General features: G+C 40.3%; 1 protein-coding gene across 3 annotated transcripts in view; it reads left to right on the top strand.

Moving 5' to 3' along the window:
* LOC141801717 (pleckstrin homology domain-containing family G member 1) overlaps positions 1–24987 on the top strand; it is a 104135-nt gene that overhangs the window by 51503 nt on the left and 27645 nt on the right. For 2 of the 3 annotated variants that reach the window (XM_074684909.1, XM_074684911.1), the window contains exon 2: positions 16374–16942. In XM_074684909.1, the coding sequence (XP_074541010.1) occupies positions 16374–16942 (569 nt within the window). Of the gene's footprint in view, positions 1–306; positions 644–16373; positions 16943–24987 lie in introns of those variants that run through there. The other variant, XM_074684910.1, reaches the window with a different exon arrangement.

Raw genomic sequence — 24987 nt, 5'->3', positions numbered from 1 at the left:
CACACACTCACAAAAGGTGGCGCCGGCCCCGGTGAACGTTACGGGGAACTGAGCTAAAAGTTTGATCTGAGAACGGGAGAAGACGAGGAAATGAAAAAGTGAAGAAAAGATGAAAGAAGCAGGAAAACGCGGAGGAGGAGGCTCTTCATGTGGGACTCCCAGCTCCTTGTAATTTGCTGCAGGAGGGAGGGGAGAGAGGAGGAGGAGGAGGAGGAGGAGGAGGAGTCAGGGGGAGGGGAAAACCCAGCAGGGAGGGAGCAGAGGCCATTCAGCCTGACACACACAGACACACACATGAACAGTTTCAGACACACACATGCAGGCTGTGGATGTGCTGCAGTTGCACAGAGAAGGAGGAGAAGAGGAGCTCCTCAGCAGAGTAATGTGAGAGGAAGAGGAGCACACATCAGGCAGAGGAGGGTGTGTGTTTGTCGCTCTTGCAGTGTGCGCTCTCGGTGTGTTTTGGAGGATCCACGATGACTGGAGGAGGACTGGAGGGATCTGTTCCAGGGTTTTCAGGGAATACACTTTGGATTACTCTGGAGATGTGACCTGCTCAGAAAGTTCCTGTAAAACTTCACTTTTTAAAAACTTTACTCTGGTCTGACTCTGTGGAAGAGGAGCTGAGCCACGATGCCCACTGGTAAGCTGAAACCCTGATTCTTTGAACCCCAGACTCTCTGAAAGCTGACCTCTTGATGTGGTGGGACTGTTTTTCTTTACTGAGATGTTTTGTGTCCACAAACCTCATCAAACGACTCTAATCCTCGTTAACGTTGAACAAAATCCCGTTCAGGATGGATTCCCAGTCCAGAAAGCTCTCCAAACTTCAGTCAGCGTTTACGGCTCATTGATGGTTTTTATGTGTTTGTCTTTGTGGCTCTTTTGTGCGGCCTGTGTGATATTTTCCCTCAGCTGACAGCAGCGTGTGAAGTGTCCTCACAGCGTCCGTCTCTGGGGCGGCACGGTTGTATGAACAGCGTCCTCTGGTTGTTTTCTCACCCCTGGTGTTGAATGGAGCGTGTTTGCTTTCTCGCAGATGCTGGGAGGGGAGGGAGGGGGGTTAGAGTCTAATGATGCAGTAATGGTTTGGTGCAAAACTTTTCTGCTACTCTGTCACAGTTTGAAGGCTTTGATAAAACACGTCTTAAAAGGGACACATAAAAAATGAACGGTTTGTAAAAGGGTCTTCAAACTGCGGCTCTGGAGCCTCATGTGGCCCTTTGACTTCTTTGCAGTGGCTCTTTGTGGCTTTGTAAAATATTATTAACATTTAGTTGAACTAAATCTTCATCCCATCTGTCAATAAAGCCTGCCACCGCTCTACTTCACCTCCTACAACATCAACAGCCCACCAACTTTCCATGCACCTGTGGCTAACCTCAAGTTTTACAGCCCTGGGAAGATAACTACATCTACAAAAAGACTCATCTGGAAGAAAATACTGATTTTAATTCTGTGTGGATAGAGTCATTGAACTGACAACGTGCTGGATTAATATACATGATTGATATGTGGCGAGACATTTGCAAACAACAAAAATAGAATGTGTTGAGCAAAATTATCAATTTATGTTATCAAATTCAAGTTTGATTGGATAAATTTTGAAATTTCTGCAATTTTTTTCAAATTTTGAAAGTACATTTTTTTAGTTTTGCAAATTTTTCAATTTTTTTCAAATTCTTTTTTTAAAATTCTTTGCAAGTTTTTAAGATTTCAATTTAAAAAAAAACAACAACTTTTTCAGTATCTTTTTTTCCTGCTTTTTACATTTTTTGTGAATTTATTAAATTAATTTGTTTTGAGTTTTTGTAATTTTATCTTTTTAATTTTTTTTAATTTTTTTAGAATTTCAAGAATTTTAACATTTTTTCCTTTTTTTTTATTTTCTCCCTTTTTGGAATTTTTGTAGATTTATTCAATTTCAATTTTGGGGAGTTTTTGCTATTTTAATTTTTTTGGTAATTTTTGCAGCTTTTTGAAATTTCAAAAGATTTAGAAATTTTGGCAATTGATTATTTTGATTTTTGCAAATTTATCATATGTTTAGTTAAAACTGCATTTTTCTATTTTAAAATAAAAATTTCTTGTAGATTTTTATAATTTTTTTAAAAGAAATATCATAAAATATATTGTTTCATTTTTTAATTATTTTTATTTTTTTTATTATTTTAAAATAAGATTTTCTTGTAAATTTATATAAAAAATTATTAAATTTTATAAATTTCAAGTGTGTTATATTTTCAAACAATATTAAACTTTTTGCAATTTTTTTTCAATTTTTTCAATTTTGGAATATTTGCCAATTTATGAAAAGAATGCAACAGATCCCACTTAGTTTGTGTTTATCTGCAGAGATGTCTTCTTCCTCATATCTCTCAGAGCCAGCACATGTTCCTGGCTCCTCTCTCCGGCTGTAGTTGTGACCGAGTGTTGAGATGCCATTCTGCAGCCTGTGACCCAAATTAGAGCCTTGGGGGCAGCAGTTTGGGGGGTGGCTGCAAACAGGAGCACAGAGCAGAGGAGGAGGAGGAGGAGGAGGAGGAGGAGGAGGAGGAGGAGGAGGAGGAGGAGGGGGATAATTACTGTTTAGAGCAAACTCTTTGGTTTAGAGGTGCCGGAGACAATGGACCCCTCCGTCCTCCTCCTTCTCCTCCTGCTCCTCCTCCTCCTCCCACTGTGCTAGCTGGTTGAGTCCTCTGGGAGGACATCTGCCCCCCACCCTGAGCGCTCACGTGCAAGAATCTGCAGGGTGGAGGTGCAGGGTGGGGGTGGGACGGTCCCTGTGGAGCAATCTGTCTAATAAAGAAACAGGAATCAATACTTTGGGTTAAAGGCAGGAGAGATTTTTCTCTGGAGCTGAAATCCAGAGAATGAGGCCAGTGTGTCACCCTCCGAGGGGGGGTGGAGGGTGTGTGCAGCGGGTGGAGGGTGTCGGAGCATGTATGTATGTTAGTGTCTGAAAATAGGGAGGTGTAAGTTTGCTGTGGAGATGTTTTCCCTCCTGACGCTAAACGCCGGAGCTGTCAGCGCTCCTCTCTGGCGTCTTTGCTGCACACGGTTGATTTTACACGTGTTTAACGACTTTAAAACCATTTGTTGCTGATTAGCCTCCCAGCTGCGTGCGTGTTTACTTTCACTCTGTTTTGCGAGGCAGTGAAAGCAGCAGAAGTCCGTAAAGTGACATGTGGTGGATGGATGTTTTCTGCTTGTTTGAATCTTTCTCCCTGCGTCCATCCTCCCAAACATCTGCATCATAATGTCCGTCCCCCGTCTCCACCCGTCTCCCCCACCTCTGCTCCTCCACGGTGTGAAATCCTGAGTGACACTTTAAGGTTCTCAGCGTCAGTTGCGATCAGCCCTGCGTCTCTATCACAAACAGAGAGCGAGAAAGATGTGAGGCTGTAACGAAACGGGATTAAAGCGTCTGAGGTTTGATGCTGTAGAAGAAGAAGAAGGAGCATAGAGGAGTCGGATAGAGAGATCAGACTTCGAGGGTTAAAGAGCCACAAAAGGAGAATTCAGCGTACGACGCAGCAAGAAGAGGAAAAAGGGAAGGAGTGGGTGGTGTTTGACCTTTGACCTTTCATCTCATCTCTCCTTCCTACTTTCATTCCTTTGGATCCTCTCCTCCTCATTTCTCACTCACGTCCCCTCATTGTCCCGTTTGGATAAAAACATCCATCCCAGCTCCTTGGTTCAGTCTCGGAGCGCACGAAGGCCTCGGAGCTGCAGAGTCAGCAGGATTTTCATGGCAGCGAGCCGCTCTGCCATCTGGTCGGACTGTTTTGGCGTAAACAGGAACACACACGGACAAACAGGGTTAATGAAAGGATGCACGAGCTGCTCAGAGTGTGTGGTCAAGTCCTGTCTGGGGAACTACACCGGGACTAAACGTCACTCTTTGGCCTTGGATTGTGGTCTTTAGATAAGACCAGTTGTCCTGGAAGAAAAACTAAACTTTAGTTTTATTAATCATCTCTGGCTCCCCTGTTTGGGTACACCAGCTTTACAGCCTCATTGTGCTTCTTGAATTAGAAATTTGTCTCTTTACATGGATTTACATTGAAATTGTTATTGAGAGCACAAAAGACAACTTTAAATGAGTTGCTGTTGCGTTTTGACCATTGTTGTGCGCAAAATCCTTTCTGTTCTTGTCTTGATTCTCCTTCTCTAACCTTGGATGGTTTTATTCATGCTCCTGTTGAGAATCGATAAGAAATGTTTCAGTCCATCGATATCGTTAGCCTTTGAGCTTAACGATTCCCTTATGAATTCTTTACATTGTGCCGGAGCCGCAGGGCCTTACGTCGACTAGTCTGCTGCAGCTAGCTTAGCTTAGCAGTCAGCTAACGTTTCCTAAGAAAACTCTGATTCAGGATTTTCAGCTTGAAGTTTTCCTGAAGAACTGACTTCATAAAGAAATGTTCATCACTCTCTCTCAGGAGATTCATATTCAGCACATTAGAAATGGTATGAAACACCTTATTTACCAAAATAACAAAATAGTGCAAGCTTGATGCTAACGTATATGGGAAACTGCATTGATATGCTAGCAGTTAGCATACATCAGTATAACTTAAGCTTCAGAATAGAATTTCAACTTTCATCACAGAAACATATCACATCAACTCTTTGTAAAAAATACTGAGAATTTCAAATGCTAAAAGCTAACAGGCTAATGAAAGGCTCATGGATGACTTCATAACTACGGAAAGGTTCCTAACAACTTAAATCATTGCTATAACCACTTTGAGACACTAGATGGCCTACTTGAATTACTGAAATATTACAACACAGAACATCAACGTCACATTGTGTGAAATTTTGACCTGTTTCTGTTTAATGATGGCCAGAAATATCCAGACTCAGGGACCAATTACATTTTATTCACTTACAGGATAAACTCAATTAAATGTTGTTGACACAGAAAACCTGTAAAGCTACTTTTTAGTACCAAGAAAATTCACAACAGGAATTGATAAGGAGATTGATAAAGAATCAGATCGATAAGCAGAATCGATAAGGGCATCGGTATTGACAAGATATTATCAATTCCCATCCCTAGTTCGTACTAGCTGTGTAGTATATAATTGTCATTAGCCGGCCTATTTCTCTTTGTATTTTTGCATCGTCTCATCTTGACTTATTGTAAAAGAAAAGTTAGCATGATGCTAACATTAAAATTTTTGAATTTAGTCATTTTCGTTCCAAGAAATTCAGTTGTTGGCTCCTCATGGTGGGAGGAAATATTGATGTTTTGAAGTATCTGGGGTTTTTTTGATAATTTTTTTCTTAAATCCTTCATTTCAGTCTTTGTTTTTAAGTACAGTTTGGAAAAAGTTGAGATGTCAGATCCCTTGAATAAATCCTAAAAACTGACTCTCATGTGATGTGGCTCCTGATACAGTTTATAGACCTAACCATCGTCATTCAACTTCTTTACGTGGTCTGGTTTTAAAAACCCACTTTAAAAATCACAAAAATTGCAAAATTAAAAAAATTTAAAGATTCGAGTCGGGAGAAATGCATTTGATCCCAGCCCTAAAATTCTGTAAAATGAGTCTCATTTTGCGTTAAAAAACAATGAAAAAACTTTTAATGATGTATTTCACTGTATAAACTCAGGGATGGCTCAGTTGGCTTGTCAAAAACAGTATCCACTTTATGTCAAAGGGATTTAAAATATTACATCGCCTGGTGCTCCCAGCCCAGCGCGGCTCCAAATCTCTAGCCAGACTCTTCTCCTCTGTTGTTCCCAAACGGTGAATGAATTACCAAACTCTATACGATCCACAGAGTCCCTTTCTACTCTAAGAGATGTCTGAAGACTCATCTGTTCAGGGGACACTTAGACCTTAATCTGATCCTTCTCCTCTTTGTCCTCAGGGGGAGAAGGAGTCAGAGAGTTTTTCGAGTTAGAGCAAAACGTTTGTGTCTGCAAATCACCATTGACCTGTAAATGAAACTTAATCAAAGAACAGACATAGACAAATGGGTGGCAGGTGACTGAACACTGTGTTTAACAGACTCCTACTTTAAAGTCGGGGTTTCAGACCACACCGGTGAAGCCGTGCAACACAGATTGGAGCAATGAATCTAAAAAACGAGTTTATGAAACAAATGAATCCAGAGAAAATGGAAAAAAACAGTGAATTTTTTAATGTGATTGAAGTGAAAATGTGTGGTTACTTCTTTAAATGTTCCAAACTCTCTAAACTTTAGCATTTCTGTGTCTATAAAGCAGAAAAGCACGACGCCCACTTTGATTTCCTCCCTGAAGGTCTCAGAGTCAGGCTCAGTCCTTTGAATAGGGAGTGTTATGAACACATGTGCACCAAATGCAAATCTAAGCCCTGGAGGTCTGCAGCCGTACACACACACACTCTCTCACACACACACACAGGCTGGTCAGTGTGTATTTTTACACAGTAAAGTATATGCTTAGAGAGGGATGGTCCGAACCCAGAGGAATGTCCCGTGGAGCTCGTATACACGCAGCCAACAGTTACTTCATGACCAAACATACACCGAGGCTGGACGTATGAAAGGAGCAGGGAGGACAGGGAGGAGATGAATGACAGGAAGAGGGAGAAAAATGGTCGGAAATAAGACAGAAGCTGGAGAGTTGGAAAGTTTTATGTAATACCTTCAATGAGAAACGATCGGGAAAAGCTAATGTGGCGTCTCTGAGTGACCGTGGCTACCTGTCCATGTTTCACTTCCTGGGTGTAGAGCAGCTCATGTTCACCGGCCTCTTTGTGTTCATCTCGTTTCAGGAGAAACCACTGGCTAACGATCAAAGGGGAAGATTTGCATGTCACAGATCAGAGACGGACATTTAGGCCATATGCAAATGTGCTCTGACTGCAAAATCAGATCCACTCGCTGTGTGTGGGCCTTTCTCCCTGACATGGAGCTAATTTAGAGAGCAGTTTGCTGTAATTAAATCTGTGCAACTCACTTGTTAGAAGTTTTCTTTTCTTTCAAATGGATGAGAAACCTGAAAAAAGCCCCAACAATGCTCAGATTTATACCCCTTAACTCAGGTGTTTACAGCATTTACTTTCATAGGAGCCACTTTTCCTCAGCTCACCTGGATTAAAGTCATTCAGGAGCCACAAAATCTTATTTACCGTCCAAAAAATACAATAAAGTGTATAAAATTCAGCACAGAGTTGAAACACAGTGAATAAGTATCTTAAATGAGAAGTTTCTTGAATTCATGGAATTGTACATGTGATGTCTTAGTTTTTTATTTTTAATTATTTGCAAAAATAAAAAATGAAATTTCCAAAAAATTTAACAGTTAAAGAAGATAATAATAATAATTGCTAAATTAAAAAAATAAACAAAAAAAAGATTTAAAAAAATTGAACACATTTGAAAATTTCAAAATTTACAAAAAATGAAAAAAACAAAAAACAAAAAAACAAACAAACAAAAAAAAACATTTAAATGTAAAAATAATTGCAAAATTTTCCAAAATAATGTCTGGACATTTCAAGCATTTACAAAAAAAGAGAAATGATTTTTTTTTTTAAACTGCAAAAGTTAAAAAAAAAAAAAAAAAAAAAATTAAATGTGAAAAAAAATATTGACATTTAAGCAAGATTACAACATTTTTAAAAAATATCAAAATTTGCTAAAAGAGACAAAAAAGCTTTTTGTTTAAATTTCCCATAAATCTAAATTCCTAAAATTTGCAAAAAATAAATAAATAAATAAATAGATAAAAAAATTCAGCAATTTGGAAAGAATATTTGAATTAGTAAAACGAGAGAAAAAAGATTTATTTTTAAAAAAATCCAAAAAAATTAAAGTAAAAAGAATGACAAAAAAATCACCAATTTTGAATGAATATTTGAATTTGAAAACATATATTGATTATACCACCTTAACTTATAAGTTTTTATTGTTTGCTATTTGTGTATAGTGTAGAGTGTATAACAAACCAGCATTTTGTTAGTTAAATGAATCCATCCTCACAGAATTAAAATCAGTATTTTCTTCCAGATTAGTCTTTTTGTAGATGTAGTTATCTTCCCAGGGCTGTAAAACTTGAGGTTAGCCACAGGTGCATGGAAAGTTGGTGGATGTTGATGTTGTAGGAGGTGAAGTAGAGCGGTGGCAGGCTTTATTGACAGATGGGATGAAGATTTAGTTCCACTAAATGTTAACGCAGGATTTTTTTTTAGTATCAGTGTCTTTAATCATAAATACCCTTTGTGAGAAAAATAAAAAAATCTTTATTTCAGTAATATTTCTATGAAGCTACAAGGAGCCACTAATTTAAAACTGCATATGAATCATGAACTCGGACACCCAGTGGAGCTGCGTACAACCCTGTGAGGTCAGCATGGCGTAACCACAGCCTCTGCTGGTTACTGTAATCACGCGTTTACGCCACACTGATCCTGAGCGCGCTGCTCGCAGTCAGCCAAATGTAATGTCAGCCTTCAGAGCCGGCCAAACCGAGAGCGTACTTTCCAAAGATAGACTTCTGTCACCACGAAATCCCCTCCTGGACTTCATTGTGTTTCAGCGCTGAGGGATACTCCCTGGTAGCTGTTGAGGCGTCGCTGCCTGAACCAGCATACCTCACATTGTTGTTTGGTTTGTTTTTAAACCCAGTGATTATGGAGCCACTCCAGTCTGAATCAACAGCATTTGATTCGTTACATGTTCGTTATAAAACACTCACAGGCTGTTCGAGCTCCCTGTCAGGGTCATAAAGAGTCAAGGGTGCTCACAGCTGTTTGCTGACCACTCCAGGTTAAAGAGCTCTCCAGGTGACCATAAAGAGTGCGACTGGAGTGGACGGGTTAAGTGTAGCATGAGTCATTAAACCTGGCTGGACAGGTACTGAGGCTTTAGACCGGCTGCTCGGACATGGGGGGGAGAGTTACGAGGTCGTACTCGAGGTCGTCTCATACTTCTGTGGGTGTGAATGAGTTTGCATCTTTTGAAGCTGTGACTACACAACATCAAATTTTTATACAACAGTTTTCAGAGTTCAGTTTCTCCTTCTTCTGACCAGTTTCTTAAACTTCTTGTTTGCAAAAACAGTCTGTAAACATCTGAAATAATGTCAACTTACCACTAATTCACACATACAGCGTGAGCATCTCCAAGATTAACTTTTCCTCGTCCAAAACGTCTGATTTCTTCTGGATCTGACTTCTGGTCATGTGATGGTGATGTAGATTGATAAACAAGGACTAGATTAACGATCCGGAGCCAGAACATAGAGCTTTATTGTAAAATGACCACACACTCTGAGCGTTTTTCTGTCTGATTTCCTGTTTGGTACGATCTGCTCTGCAGAGATTGACGTGTTTCTGCAGAGCACGCCAGCAAAAATAGAGTCGCAGTGAAACAGCTGTGCTCAGCCACTGGTGATCGCTACGCTAGCAGGCCGGACGTAGCGCTAACTAGGGGTTACGAGCTCTATCAGAAGACGAACACTGTGTGGTTATGCTGGTATGGACCAAGCCAACAATCAACAATTTCCCCAACATTTTGGGGTTTATAGGACAATAGTTTCAGCATGAAATGCAAAAGTATTGTTGCGTTTTAGCCTCTTGTTTACACGGAAACAGCATCTTAGCCGACCTTATACAGAAACTTTAGAAAACAGCCTCCAGAGTGGGTTTTTTTTTTCTGAAACACTACAGCCACTGTTTTCATGTAAACAGTAAGCAGGAGTTTTTGATGGAAATGTTGACGTCACGCTCCACTTTGCGCGTACGCCACCACACCAGATGATCGACCCAACTCTACTTCAGAGGAGATCTACCAAAAGCTGCTTCTGGACAAGACAGTTGTAGCGCCAACTGCAGGCCTGGCATGCTTACTACATCCTTTTCAGTCCTTATGCAAATTTTCTTCACTGAGTTTTTGCATTTTGGGGTGAAACGTTGTCTTGTAAACGGGGCCTTTAAAAACCACAAAGATTCTCAGTCATTCATAGTGATTTAATCCTTAACCAGGGGTGACCAACCAGTCAGAGACCAAGAGCCACAAAAATTACCATGGTACTGCAAAGAGCCACATCACAAAAGTGGTCTTACAAACTCACTTCCTCTCACACATAAACAAAAACACATAAAATGAAAATCAATCCATTTCCAACTTTCAAAGCAAGATTTACTGTGTTTGTTTGTTTTGAGCTGTGTCAAAGTCAAATTTTTATTTTACTGCAGAAGAGACAATTTCCATATATCTATCTAGAAAGTTATGAGCACATGAGTGATCGAGAGAAGCACGTGTTGACAAAAGAAACTGAAACTTAAGTATCAATCTCATCACCCAAGTAATGATCAATATTGATCCTGACGTTGGCATCAGTAGATCAACATTTTAGACTGATTGACACACCGCTACTCATAACAATATCTACATATATATTTTTATGAATGGGTTGAAGAGCCGCATACCGAAAGGCAAAGAGCCACATGCGGCTTGCGAGCCACAGGTTGGCCACCCCTGTCCTAAAGCTTGGCTAACACAGAGGAAGCTTTTCAGAATGTCCAGGTGGTTTCAGATTAAATTTGAATCACGGTGCCCTTTGCCTCCTTGTAGCGACGGTACAATTTATGGTAAACGAAGCCTCTTTGAGTTTTTGGATTAGGTCTCTTTAAAGCAACAAATTTCATGAGTGAAATTGTTGGAAATTAAAATCCAAACTAACTGGTCTAAAAGTGTAAAGTAAAAACTCATTATTTGAGACATACTCTGCAGGTTAATGGTGTGGCTAACAGTAGCAGAGCTAGCATCCCCAGTCTTCCCACATACCTGAGCTTGTTACTCACACATCCAGTTTAATCAGACGGCCTGAAGTCGACTTTTTGTCCAGTTTTGGGTTAAAATACGTGAAACCACACTTCACTATAAGACGCAGTGTGTCGTCTGTGCTTGTTTGCATCTGGGTAGTAGAGCATTCTCAGCACTTTTAACCAGAGCTACATCCAAGAGGTATCTCAGAGCAGCATATTGGTCATTCCTTTTACGTTATCGTACTTTAAAGTGGATTATAGTGTTTTTATCAACTTCAAAAAGTTTCCTTTCAGCTGAGAACTTTTTTAAACATTTGAACCTTGTTTTTGATCCTTGAGTTAAACAAGTCAGGTTTAAAATCTTATAAAGAAACTTGAGATTTGTGTTTTCATTAGTTCAAAGTCCCTCATGTGACTCTCTGTGTTTTGAACCCTCTCTTTGTGTGCTCTGTCAGCCCAGTCCTCTGTCTGGTTCTCGCTGTTTGCCTTCCAGACAGGCCTGATGTTCGACATTATTAAACTTGGCCGCCGAGCGCCGCAGAGCGCCCCGGCCCTTTTGTCTTTCTCAAGTCAAATGAAAGCCAGAGATTGAAACCAGGTTGTCGAGGCACTCGCTGGTTCGCTTGCTCTCCAGTTTGGCAGGAAACACAGCCCTCACACACCACACCATCCTAATCCTTGCATGCATGAACCTGTGACACACACACACACATGCACACACACACGGAGGAGAAACAGTCCCAACCTGCATGCTAACGACTGTAATTAGTGATCATTTACAAGGATCAGGTTGAACATAATCTGGACGGGAGGAAACTAAAGCTGGCCATCTTTGCTCTGTGTGTGTGTGTGTGAGTGTGTGTGTGTGTGTATAGGAGCCAGCTCACCCAGGAAACGGCCAGGGTGTGCCCCAAACATGAGGCTTAGGAGGTGGGAAGGAGGTGGGAAGGAGGGCCTGGGCAAATAAGAGATGGAGCAATCCCTCTGATGTTTGGGTTTCACTGCCAGCGGAAACACATGGCTCCTGTCTATTTGCTCTGCTTCTATGTTTAGGTGTGCATGTTGCACGTGCACACACTCAGCTGCTAAAGCTGGTGTGAGACCCAATCATTTATTAGCATGCTTAGCGTTATCTCTGCAGTGATTAGCTTAATGCACTTAGTGTGAAACATGAACACACAGCAAAGATAAACTCCTGTTATCTGCGGTGATAAGGGAGAATAAACCACAGATTTGTCAAAGAGCTAATAAAACCCTCAGTTAGCCATTAAAGCAGCGGAGCGAGTAGTAAAAATTAACCTGTGTTTGCTTTGTACAGTAACTTTAAAGCATGTGTTGTTTGTCGGTCCGTTGATGTGAGAACGACTCGTCTCATTCACCCGATTCTTCTGCCGTCTGATCTGTCATTATTTAAAAGTGGGTCAAGCTCGCAAACATTTCGATGGACACACACACACCCACATTCACACACTGGCGTGCAAGCGCACACGAACGGTGAATCAGTTCCAGTTTTGTTTGAGGAAAACACTCTTTCAGTTTTTGGACGCTCCAGTTCCTTTTTGTTTTCCTTGGCACCGACGTGGATCAGGATTAACACTAGAAAGCTGTGATTCAGCACGTCGGGCTCTTCCCGTGTTGTTGTTTTTGAGCTGAGGATTAAAAACAGTCATTTTACATCTGAGTAACATCACAACAAAGCATCAATGTCTTTATTTGTCTCTGTTTCTGTTAAACAAGAAGAATATGAGACACTGAAAAGGAAACATGTCTCACAGTAGTCTCATCTGGCCTGTTTATTCTTCTTATGCGAATTGTTGTTAGCCCCAGCTAACCAGCAGTGATGACACAGCTCCTTCAAAGTGCCACTTATTTCAACTTTTTCTCTTGCTTATTATGTACTCAGTTAAAACTTTCCAACATCAAACAGAAGATGATTGTGATTAGCTACTAGCTAGCAAAACGTGACCAGTAATCGTGTCATGAATAGCTTAAAGCTAACTGTTGACTCATATTTAACAGAGATCAAATAAGGGTTGAAATGCTTTTAAGACTCATGTTAGATTTATATTTTTCTTTTAGAGTAACAGAAGGTCTGTAATTTGTCCAATTACCAGATCAGGAATCTGCAACTTTTACCTTCATAGAAGACATTTTGCTTCAGCTCACCTAGATTGAAGTCAATCAGGAGCCACAAAATCTGCTTTATCTTCACAATAAAGACAAAAAAGTGTTTTAAATTCAATACAAAGTTAAAATTTAGTGTCTATAATACAGATACGAAGTATCTATACAATAAGTTTTTTGAGTTACTGCAATTCCATTTGTGATGTGATAGTTTATTGCTTAAAAAATAAAAAAAAATCAAATAAAAAAAGAAATTAAAAAAATGAAAATAAAAAAGAAATTAAAAAATGAAAATAAAAAAGAAATTTAAAAAATGAAAATAAAAAAGAAATTTAAAAAATGAAAATAAAAAAGAAATTAAAAAATGAAAATGAAAAAAAGAAAATAAAAATCTAATTTTTAAAAAAAGTTCAAAATAATATTTTTTTTGACATTGACATTTTTGATTTTTTTTTTTAATTTGCAAAACCTTGGATTTTTTTTTTTAATTTTGCACAATTTTAAATTTTAAAAGAATTAAAAAATTTAAAAATTAAAGAATACCTTAGCTTTATAGCATGTAATGTAATATACTGTAAAAAAAGGAAATAAAAAAAATTGAAATAAAAATCTCAAAAATTTTAAAAAATTAGAAAAACAATTTACATGTATTAAATTTGCCAAACCTTTGAATTTTTTTAGATTTCACATAATTTCATTTTTTTAATTCAAAAAGTGTAAAAAAAAAAAAAAGAATACTTCAGTTTTATAGCATGTATTTATAATATTGCCAAACTCATCATTTTTTGTTGTTTACTATTGTCTTGCCACATATTAACCATGTATATTAAGCCGGCCTGTTGTTAGTCAAATGAATCCATCCACACAGAATTAAAATCTGTACTTTTTCCAGATTAGACTTTTTGTAGATGTAGTTATCTCCCCAGAGCTGTAAAACTTGAGGTTAGCCCATACACTGTAAAGCCCATAAACACAGACCTGTCTGTTTCTGAAACAGACTTTTGAAGCAGATCGGCTATTGCAGCCATATTGGCAGTGACAGTGGCTTCGAGTACAACAATAGAGCGCCCGTCCATCATGTGAGCTAAGCTGTGCCTCTGGTTGGGCGAGCTCACAATCTAGCGTCGATCCTTCATGGCCCAGGAGAAAGGACACATTTGGTTGGACGTCCTTTGACATGCAGCCTCTCCTTCTGGAGGATGCAGCCCCTGAGTTCAGACTCTGCCATCGTGCTAACTTGTTTGTTGAGGTGCATTAGCCTGGGAAAGTTTTAGACCTGGTTATTTCCACCTGCATCTCTTCATGCTAAGCTGAGCTGAGCGTAACTTCCTCCAAACTGCAGGCCCAGGCGTGATCCTGGTGAACTTTGTAACTGTGTTGGTGGCAGCTGGAGCTGAAACGTGTATTTTACAGAACCAACCTGTGATCTTTCCATTAGACACCGTGCTAATAAGCAACACCTCCAGCTTCAAGGCTGAAAAAAAGGTGTCACCAAAGCAAAAAGAGACCTCCAAAGCACCTGTTTGAAAGGTGAGAGTGGGCATGCAGCGGGTTTTCTTTGTGCTTGTTCTCAGGTTCACGTTTCACGTTTTTGAACTTGAGTCTGTGATCTCCGAGCTTTGAAGTGAGACGGGCTCAGGCTGCGTCGGAGCTGCTGGCAGTCACAGTGCGTCTGTCCTATAGGGCACTGGGTCTCTGTGTTGCCACAACACTGGAGCTGCTGGGGTCACGGGTGTATCAGCTTTGATGATAAAGACTGGTGTCAAACCCCCGCTGGGCTGGTATGAGGCTCTCTCGTGAACTTCCCTCGCTAGTCCCCCTTTTCATAATCTGAGGAGAAACCTCAGAAAACATGGAGGGAAACTTGGAAGGTCTCCGTACGATACGCTGCATGTGTGGTTTCGCTGAAGTTGGCCTGACTGTGCGGCCTTGGGAGAGGAGGTAATCATATCTTAACGGATCTCCACAGATACTAGGTCCAGAGCCAGTTTGGCACCGTGTTCGCGCCAGATAGACTCCTGTAGCCTCACACACACACACACACACTCGTCTCTCTTGTCTGTCCGTGTAAATAGAGCTTTCATTCATGGCCACAGAGGGGCGAGTTCTCAGCGTTACACTGTTAATCCTGTCATTACACTCAATCTCCCTTTTCAGTCTGCAGCAAGGAAACGCTCCATCCAAACCTGCAGAAACGTGTGTCTCCTCTCTGTCCTGATGCATGAAACACTTCTTTGGGTGGAACTGAGGACAACCTGTGAGGGCTAATGGTGCGCCGGGTCGGTTAGAGTGTGGTCAGCGGGAATGTCAGGAATTAAAGAGACTGTACGGATGTGAAAGTGGCATTGATAGTTTCTGATGTACACACAGTGGCTCTTTTTAGCGCTCGGCTCGAAGGAGGAAAATACACGCTCTGAAATTTCGTTTGAATTGTAACGTCTTTCAGGGCCAAGGGTGTTCAACCTGTGGCTCTGGTGCCTCATGCGGCTCTTTGGCTCCTCTGCAGCGGCCCCTTGTAGCTTTAAGCAAATATTATTGAAATAAATGATTTTTATTTTTCATACGGATATTGATGATCAAAGGCACTGATACTAAATACAACCATAAAGTCTACCACCACTCTAAAACAACTAATAAATTCTTGAAAAAAAAATTAATTCTGTGTGGATAATTTCATTTAACTGCCAAAACTTGAGCAATATTATCAATATATGTTATCATATTTAAGTATAATTTCTTAAGTTTAAACAATTTCTGTAAATATTTGACTTTTTTTTATTCAAATTTTGGAAATTTCATATTTTTTTAAGCTGCAAATTTTTGAAATCTAAAATTTATTTAAATTTTTGGAGTTTATCTTCATTTTTGCAACTTTTTTTAATTTTAAAAATATTAACATTTTTGCAAATGAATGAAATGTCAATTCTTTAATGTTTCATTATTTTAAACAAAAAAGATTTTCTTGCAAACTTTTCCAAAAATTTTGAAAAAATAAATTAAAAGTTTTTCAAAGGTGTTTTTGTTTTCAAAATTTGTCGTGCTTTCTGAAAAAAATGTTTTTTTTTATTTTAGAAAATTAGTTGAAAGTAATAATAATAAATAATGAAACACATGTACAATTTTATGAATCAAAAAAAAATCAGAGAGATGTAATAACTAATTTTAACTTTGTTGAGAATTTATACACTTAATAGTTTCTATTGTGAAGATAAAGTAGATTTTGTGGCTCCAGAGTTTCTTTAATCCAGGTGAGCTGAGGAAAAATAGCTCCTGTCGAAGTAAGGTCGCAGACTTTTAGGAATCAGTTAACTATTTAATGATTATAAACCAACCAGGGGTGGGCTCAAGCTAAAATACTAGTCGCTTGCATCTGTTCGACAGTTGGTCGACTTTAAAAAGAAAAAGCAGATTTGTGTTTGAAGCATAGTTGAATTAACAAAATCTCTTTCTTTGTCTTGTTTTCTTATTCAGACGATTTTAGCTACCTGCCGGATGCATTGCCTCCTCTTCCAGAAGTCCCGGACTCCGGCTCGGTCCTGAGCTCCGTCGACTTACCAGCCCGCTGCCTCCGTAACCCGGCCTTCCTCCACGCCTCCTCCCGCTACTGCTCGGCCCTCAGCATGGACTCGTCTCCGGACAGCGCAGAGAGACCCATCAGCTACAGCTCCACGTCCTCATCCGCCTCCTCCAGGGACAGCCACTGCTCGCTGGGCAGCCGCTCCACCCTGGTGCCCACCTCCCCTCACTGTAACCCGGTGATCTCAGACCAGGACTCTGGGGCGATCCGGTTGGAGCTGGTCCCTGCCCGGCAGCTGGGATGCCAGGAAGAGGACGACGGGAGTGATAAAGGGGTGGACAAGGGGAAGGGACAAGGGAGACAGAGCAGCGCTCAGACTCCAACAGAACATTCAGAGCCTGAACTGGGTCCAGACGGAGGAGAGCGCACGGGGCAGGGACCCAGGACGTATGTGGACAGGGTGGTGCAGGAGATACTGGACACAGAGAGGACTTACGTCCAGGACCTGCGCAGCATTGTCGAGGTAAGAAACTGTCAACCACAATCATATCTTCACCAAACACAACCTGTGAAAAGAAGTGAAAGCAGAAGAATCTTATCGCTCCCTGGCAGGACTTCAAACTCACGTCAGCACATTTGGCAGAATATCAAGTGGTGGGAGGCCTTGAAAAATGTGTGCTTTGAAGAGTGTATCAACTCTAAATGTGAAGGCACAGCTTTCGCCCAGGAAGTGTGTTTGCCATAAAAATTATCAGTACAGATTAACTTTGTTTGGCACCTTGTTTGATTAAGCTCACTTTGAAAGGACTGAAAGAGACTAAAGTAACAATACAGCTGCAAAAAGATAACAAGTTAACCTCCGATATGATCTTATGAAGCCCACAGCACCTTGTGTAGGAGCAAACAGACCAAAAATAAAAGGAAAAATTTCAGGAAAGTTTTTTAAAAGTTATTTTTCAGGAGTTAAAGTGAACAATGATGCAGCCCTGAAACGACCATTTACATAATCCACGACAAAGATTCTTGATGACGGGTCTTTTAGTGTAACTGTTCTTATGGTTTGAGTTACTTTGTGGCACTTGGCATCTAAGGGATGCACTCATCAGATTTGCTGATGTCTGGATTGCAGGACAGGGTGTTGCTCCACTTTTCTCTTTCAAGGATTGTTGAGTCCAGTAGCAACCTCCTGTAGGTTTGGGCTTGCTAGCTGTCATCTCTTCTTGACTTCCAAGATGGCCTGAGACCGAAACTACTGTTTGGCCACAGTGTCAACAGGCAGAAATGAAATACTATGTGCATCTTATTTTCTCAAGAATCATTTAACATTTTTATAGTTTTTTGATCAGTCAGAATCCATCCATGTCAGTTTTAAAGCTGTGCCACTTTTACTTTTTTGTCCAGAGGCCCAAATGCCGCAGCTTGTGTGAAACTGGATCCTCTTCTCCCATTCATTCTAATGGGGGAAGCTGAAAGGGCTTCTTTAGGGTTCACCAACTTTGAGGGCTCGTCATTTGAAAACCGTTTTGGAAACAATAAATTCCTACAGAGCTTTTGTAAAGCAGGGTCCACTCTGTCATCTGAGCAAATTTTAAGCTGATACCATTTATGACCTAGGAGGAGATCATTTTTGTTTAGGGCCCAAAAATTTGGCGAAATTTTTTTTTGAAATGCAAATTTCTGGCTTCCAACTTTTACCCATAGACTTCATCTGACAGGATTTGTCTCCAGCTCAAATACTGCAGCTTGCGTGAAACTGGATCCTCCTCTCCCATTCATTCTAATGGGGGAAGCTGAAAGGGCTTCTTTAGGGTTCACTGACTTTGAGGGCTCACCATTTGAAAACTGTTTGAGAAACAACAAATTCCTTCATGGCTTTTGTAAAGCAGGATCCACACTGTCATCTGGGCAAATTTCAAGCCGATACCAATTATGGCCTAGGAGGAGATCATTTTTGTTTAGGGCCCAAAAATTTGGCGAAGTTTTATTTCGAAAGGCAAATTTCTGGCTTCCTGTTTGAGAAGTCAATGAGACAAGCATTTTGACGTTGGTTTGATCTCTCTACCACATAACTTCTGCCATCAAGACACTGTATCGGATCTTTTCCAGTTAAAGACTTGACCTTATACTATGGATAAGATGAGTATGTGTTGGTGGAGCAGTTTTCTTCCAGTTCAGCAACACCGACTTTGAGGGCTCGTCATTCTATAACTGTTTGAGAAACAACAAATTCCCTCATAGCTTTTGTAAAGCAGGGCCCACTCTGTCATCTGAGCAAATTTCAAGCTGATACCATTTATGGCCTAGGAGAAGATAACTTTTGAAAAAGAGACAAAAATGTGGCCAAATTTTATTTTGAAAGGCAAATTCTCAGCTTCCTGTTTGAGATAGGTCAGGGGTGTCTGCATATAATTTGTGCATCACAATGAGACCAACATTTTGACATTGGTTTGATCTCTCTACAACATTCCTACTGCCAGTTACAGCCGTTTTAGTGTGCCTAGGTGGAGCTAGAGAGCACATTTTGGTATTTTGGGGGCCAAAATTTCAGCCAAATATGAGGTGTGTGTTGATTTTGGTGAGTTTTTGAGCACATTTGAGGGTGGGAAACAGTGGCCCAATGAATGGATGCAGAAATGAGAGCAGACGACCAAAGCAGGACCAGGTTGGGGCCTGACTGCTGAACGTCATAAATGCGTTTCATTCCAGTGCCTCTTTGACCTTGGTCTTTGCAGGAGTGCAGAGGGGGGCTTTAAATCACCAGATAACACACATCCTTCAGGTCTTGGTGGTTTTCCTCCCACACGTGACACACACTGCTCGTTGCCTGCTGGGAAACCTCCGACACAATAAGGTCACCTGCGCTTACAGGCGGGGTTTGGCCGAGATACACGACACCGCTGCCATTGTGCTGCAGGCACAGGCACATATTCAAAACTTTTTTTCTTTTACGCACACACACATTACTGAATGCACACACTCCTTTTTCTGAGGTTGTCTTTGAACTCAGATACACATTGCCTCTGGTCAGAGCTTTAGCTGCTTTGTTAAGAACTGGGTGTAGTGGTTTTTATCAAAGGTTACTCTTTGTGTCTCTATTCAGCTGTTTTTGGTTCCCCATGAATCCATCAATGTGCTGCACACATGTGATGCATGTTTTGCATGCGTGCTCCGGATATTCTTTTATTTTGCATGCATGTGTTGGAGCTTTGCCACTTTTTCCATCTCCTCCCTCCTTGCAGTGCTTCCTCCCTCCCCCGAGATTGCATGTGTGAGTTAGTTTGTGACTGTGTTTGTTATTCGGGGTTAAAAAGGTTCATTCCGTAGTAAAAAAGGAGCAGGAAACTCATATTCCCACAGGACGCAGCAGGATTAAGTCTTAGGTTTTGTGGTTTTGGCCTGTCACCCCTGATCGATGTCCCGTCCCCTCCTGCTCCTCCTTCCTGTCATCCTCTCTGTAGGTGAGGAGAAAAGGAAAGAGGGAGGAAAATAGTTAGAGGGATTTATCTTGAAGATAACAACATCTAAAGTAGGTTAGAAAAACACTGAACAGAGCTCAGGAGCTCGACTTAATAACCCTCTGCAGCCGCCAGACTTGTGCAGACCACCCAGTCCTGCAGGACCTCACTTACAGAGCAGGACAGCTAATTCTTCACATGCATTGAGTCTTTCTTCACCCCTTAAATGACGGTTCCAGTGAGTGCTCAGAGGATGGATTGCACTGATTGTATCTGCATGAAAAGAGCTTTTAACATGGCGTTTAAGTCCAGCTCTGACCCGGCTAACCCGGCTATTATCAGCACCGTCCTGTTAAAGCTGCTGCTGCAAACCCCTGTTTCAATAACCCCTCAGCCCGCGCTGCTTCCTGCTGTGGAGGAGGGTGTGACAGCCTTAACACAAATATTTACCCAGACTCCCCTGGGCTCACCTGTGTTTCATCTGTCAGCATGGTGTCCAGATACACACACACAGTTAGACCCAGGCTGTGTGTGAATGTGTGTGTGTGTGATTTTGGTGGAGTTACAGTAGACATTAGTGTGCCACAGGATTGGGAAGAGGGTTAAATGCAGCTGTACGGTGGCCCTGATGGGTAAAAATGAATGATAAACAGATTTTTTTATTAAGATTTTCAAAGGTTTTTACAGCATATAGAGAAAAAGGCAGAAAAAGAAAAAAAATGTAAAAACAAACCAAAACAAAACATACAAATCAGGGCTTTTAATCAGTATTTCTTGAAAAAAGAGGGGAGTCCCGCGGGATGGGAGTCAACTTTACTATTAATCACGTGATCGGAACGGTACTGGATAAAAAGTAAATAGAAGCAAGAACCAATCAGGAAGATAAAATATAATATGTGACACGCGCCATAGTTACGTAGTTTATTTCCAATACGCCTACACTGTAATGCTGCGTTTCACTTGTACTCGGAACTGGGAAGTCGGGAGTGGGAATGATGTCATTTCCGAGTTAAAAGCGTTCCAGTTGCTAAGTCGGAAATACTGGCCTTGATAACAATATTTCTGTATATCAACATAGAAGAATTAAATATATACATGACTGATTTATTGCGACAAACACTAGACAGAGATTCTATATTAAAAGGAATATAACAGGAGCTGAGGCCCCGCTTACACGACAACGTTTCATCTGAAAACGCTAAAACTAGGTGAAAACGGACCGAAAAGATTCTGTGTTTACACGGAAACGCCGATGCTAATTTTGTTGAAAGACAGTCAGCAGATTCAGCAGCACAGGCACAACACGGTAGTTTGCGATGATCTTAACAACTGGACTGTTGTATGCACTCGCGTGAAGCCAAGTGTTACGTCAGCGTCTCCGGCTTATTGTTAACACGGTAACGGTGTTGGCAGCGTTTCACAAAAATTCCACTCTGGAGGCTGTTTTCAAAAGTTTGCGTTTTAGGTCGCGTGAAACGCAACAAAACTTTTGCGTTTCACCCTAAAACCGTTGTTGTGTAAACAGCCCCTTAATAACTGTTTTTCGAACTTGTAATTTCCTACTTGGAACTCGGGGGTAGTGTGGGTTTCCGATTTACAAGTTGGAAATTCCAACCTCCAGCTGTAGAGCTGGTTCCGCATGGAACTCGGAAATTCTGACTTCCGAATACAAGTGGAACCCAACATTATGCAAGTGAAAAGAACTACACTTCCCAGAAGCCAACAGTGCTCCTTGCTGCTGACTCTCACCAGAATTCAAAAAACAACAGCAATGGAGGGAGTAAACACTGGCGGAGAATCGGATGTGCTAAAAACTGATCTGAAACACAAAGTAAGAAGTAAGGAGCGATTTATTAAACTCTCAGAACTGGACAGCTCTTTTGCTTGTTGCAGTTTTTTTAGGGACGCACAATATATTGGTATCAATATCAGTGTCAGACGATATTTACTCATTCACTGCCGGCATTTCAGAGCATCTTGAACGACCTTTCTAGACCAACATGATATAGTTTTCTCTGACGATGTAAACATTAAAACTATCTAAGAAGAGTGACTTCTCTTCTTCTATGTCTCTCGTCCTGTTTTTGATCCAAAAAACAGACAAAACAAACTTTTTTGATTACATTCATCTCGGCGCTCCATCCTTTGATCCTCTCCATGGTCGTCTTTTCTCACAATGGCGCCGCTCTTTGCCTCTAAACTACCTACATCATCTTTTTTTTTTTTTTTTTTTTTTTACCAATATTGATATTGGTAAATATCGGTTATCGGCCAAATTTTTCACATCAGTGCATCCATAGTTTTTATTTTTTTTTTTATGATTAAAACATCAAAGCATCGTCAATGCTTAACAGTAACAACTGCTCAATAAATTAGTATAATGAAGCTTCGTATGTTTGGGTTTGTTACACTAAGGTCAGCATTTTTTAACTTAACCTGAACTGATCTTGTGAAATAAAGCTGTGTAACACAAAGTAATCTAAAAAAAGAATAGGAAGAAACTTAAATCAGTTTCAATGTAAGGGAGTGGGAGTCATTTTACCGGGTGAAAACCCACTCCTGTGTCGCTCTCTAATGTGCAGTACAGATGTGAGGTCAGTTAACCAGGTTTCAAACAGGGCTCAGGGTCAGACTTCCAAAAGTTTAAAATCACTTTTTTAGCGATCAGTAGATTTAGAGTAATAGAGCCAGTGAGTTACTTTAAAATCTTAACCAGTCTGAAAATTGCCTCCAGTTTGTCCGCCTGTGTTCTCGTCCGTACATTTCTGTGTGTAACCTTCACGCTGTAAGTAAGTTGTTTGTTGTTTGTTGTTGGGTGTGATCACCACAAACAACCTCAAACCCCAAATCTCTGATCTCCCTGTCCCTCCACCTCTTCCTCTCTTCTCCCATTTTCCGCCCTCTGACCTCGACCACACCACCAATTGGGACAAATTTAGAGCATGGCTTGAACGTTTTGGATCCTCACGCTCGGTTTGGTGCAGAGGATTGGCTTCCTACTGCGGTGCAGAGTGAGGGATCTGCTTGAGGTTAATGGTTAACACCAGCGAGTCTCAGGTTGGAGCGTGTTGGGACTGTTGCGTAGCAGGGAGTGAGCCTGAAGGTGTGTGTGGATCCCTGACAGCTGGGTGTGATGAGTGAACGTCTTGGTCCGGGTCAGATCGCTGACCCTACAGCTAATAAAGCCTCACATTACACATCAGCGCTGATGGTTGACAAAATCCAAACACGACCCCTCAGACTGACCCCTGACATAACTTCAGCAGCTCGTCCTATCGTGTAACTTACATAACTTAAAAACAAAATCCAGGCCTGAAGCTTCCAAGCCTGAAACATCCAAGATGGCCGACATTCTCCTCATTCTTTGTTAGAGATGAGATCATAGTCTGTTTTTACATCGCTTCCCTCCCTTCATTTTAAAGGAGCACTCAGCCTTTACAATGATAATGATAGATTAATACATAAAACATCACGTGGAACATTACCTCCTCTCTGTTATAGCTTGAAACACACAGTTTCTGTAACCGCTCTGCTGCTGTTTGGATGCTCTAACCGTCTGAGCCCCTATCCATCCCTGCTCCTTGTGTAAAGCTTAAATACAGCTGCTGATCCGTCAGTGGATGTGTGTGTTGGTGTGTACACAGGTGTTTGAAATGCCCTCGTTGTGCAGGTGTGTTTTAGATATGAGAAATGCTGCATAAGCAGGAGCCGAGTGTTGCTGCCTCAGTCAGATTGTGATCAGTCGACTGGAGGCTGTGAAGAAACAAAAAGAGAAGAAAAGTCAATAAAGAAATGTTATGACTCCATTTTTTCCCCAAGTAAATATTTGTTTTCAAAGATTTCAGTACTATGATGATGAGCAGAGTTTTGCCTGTAAACTATACATTTTACAACTAACAGCCATGAAATATGATGTTATTTCTTAGTACTGCTGAACATATAATATATCTTTATTACTACTGTTACTGTGTACCACTTACAGTAAATAGATGTATTAGTATCTTTGTTTTATTACAGCGGTTTGGAATCCTAACCCAAAAGATAATGGGCATCAACAACTCAGCTAAGCTAATCTAAAATCAACAGCTACTAGGGCAAGTTCTGTGTTAGTGACAGGTAAATTGTGTTTTAACAGATTTATTTTGATGTTTTCTGTTTACGTATTACCTAAACTTACTTTCAGTGGAAAAACACTCAGTCATATCATTTTTGCTAGGCTAAGTTGAACATCTAGCTAGAACTACATGTTGTTAGCTATCCTCAAATGTTGATTCACCTGCTATAAATCTCTCATTTCTGATACTTTTCATGCTTCTGTTTTGCAGAAGTTAAAGACTTTAATAATTAGCAGTGCACATAATCAACATAAACACAGTGTTGGATTACCACAGAAAGACTTGCTAACACTTCAAAAGTGTTAGCATCAAAAGTTTTTGAAATTTATGCAGTTATATATTTTTTTTAATTTTTGCAACTTTCTGAAATTTCAAAAATGTCAATTTTTTCAAGTTTATTAAATTTGGATTTTTTTTAACTTTTGCATTTTTTTAATTGAAAAAAAGAGTTTCATGCAAATTTTCAACCCGTTTTAAAAAAATAAAAAAATTGCAAAAATTACAAGTATTTTATTTTTCAAAAATTTGTTGAACTTTTTCATATTTTTAGAATTCAAACATTTTTGAATTATTAGCAAATTTGTTAAAAATAACAAACTCAGACATGACATGTACAATTTTATAAATTCAAAAAGCTTCTTGTGTAGATAAATAGTCGAAATATTGAAATTTATACACTTCATTGTCTTTATTGTGAAGATTAAGTCGATTTTGTTGTTCCAGGGTGTTTTAAATGAAGGTGAGCTGAGGGAAAATGTCTCCTTTAAAAGTAAAGATTGCAGACCCCCGCTCCTGACCAACAGTAACAGAAATACTCCTAGCAGAGGTAGTGATAGTCCAGTAGTTTTTGTTGTTTTCTCTCTGGTCTGAGCCCTGAGGCTGCTGCTGTATCTGTGATCCCACTAACGACAGTGATGGAAGAACTAAAGGGCAAAATGGCCTAAAATAGACGTCTACCTGTTTTTCAGTACAGAGCCATGTTCCGACCTGCGTTTCCC

The sequence above is a fragment of the Halichoeres trimaculatus genome, unplaced genomic scaffold (assembly GCF_033239565.1).
Source record: "Halichoeres trimaculatus isolate MK-OKI-2021-1 unplaced genomic scaffold, fHalTri1.1 fHalTri1_scaffold_13, whole genome shotgun sequence".
Taxonomy (NCBI): Eukaryota; Metazoa; Chordata; class Actinopteri; order Labriformes; family Labridae; genus Halichoeres; species Halichoeres trimaculatus.
This window is presented reverse-complemented; position numbering and strand designations above follow the sequence as displayed.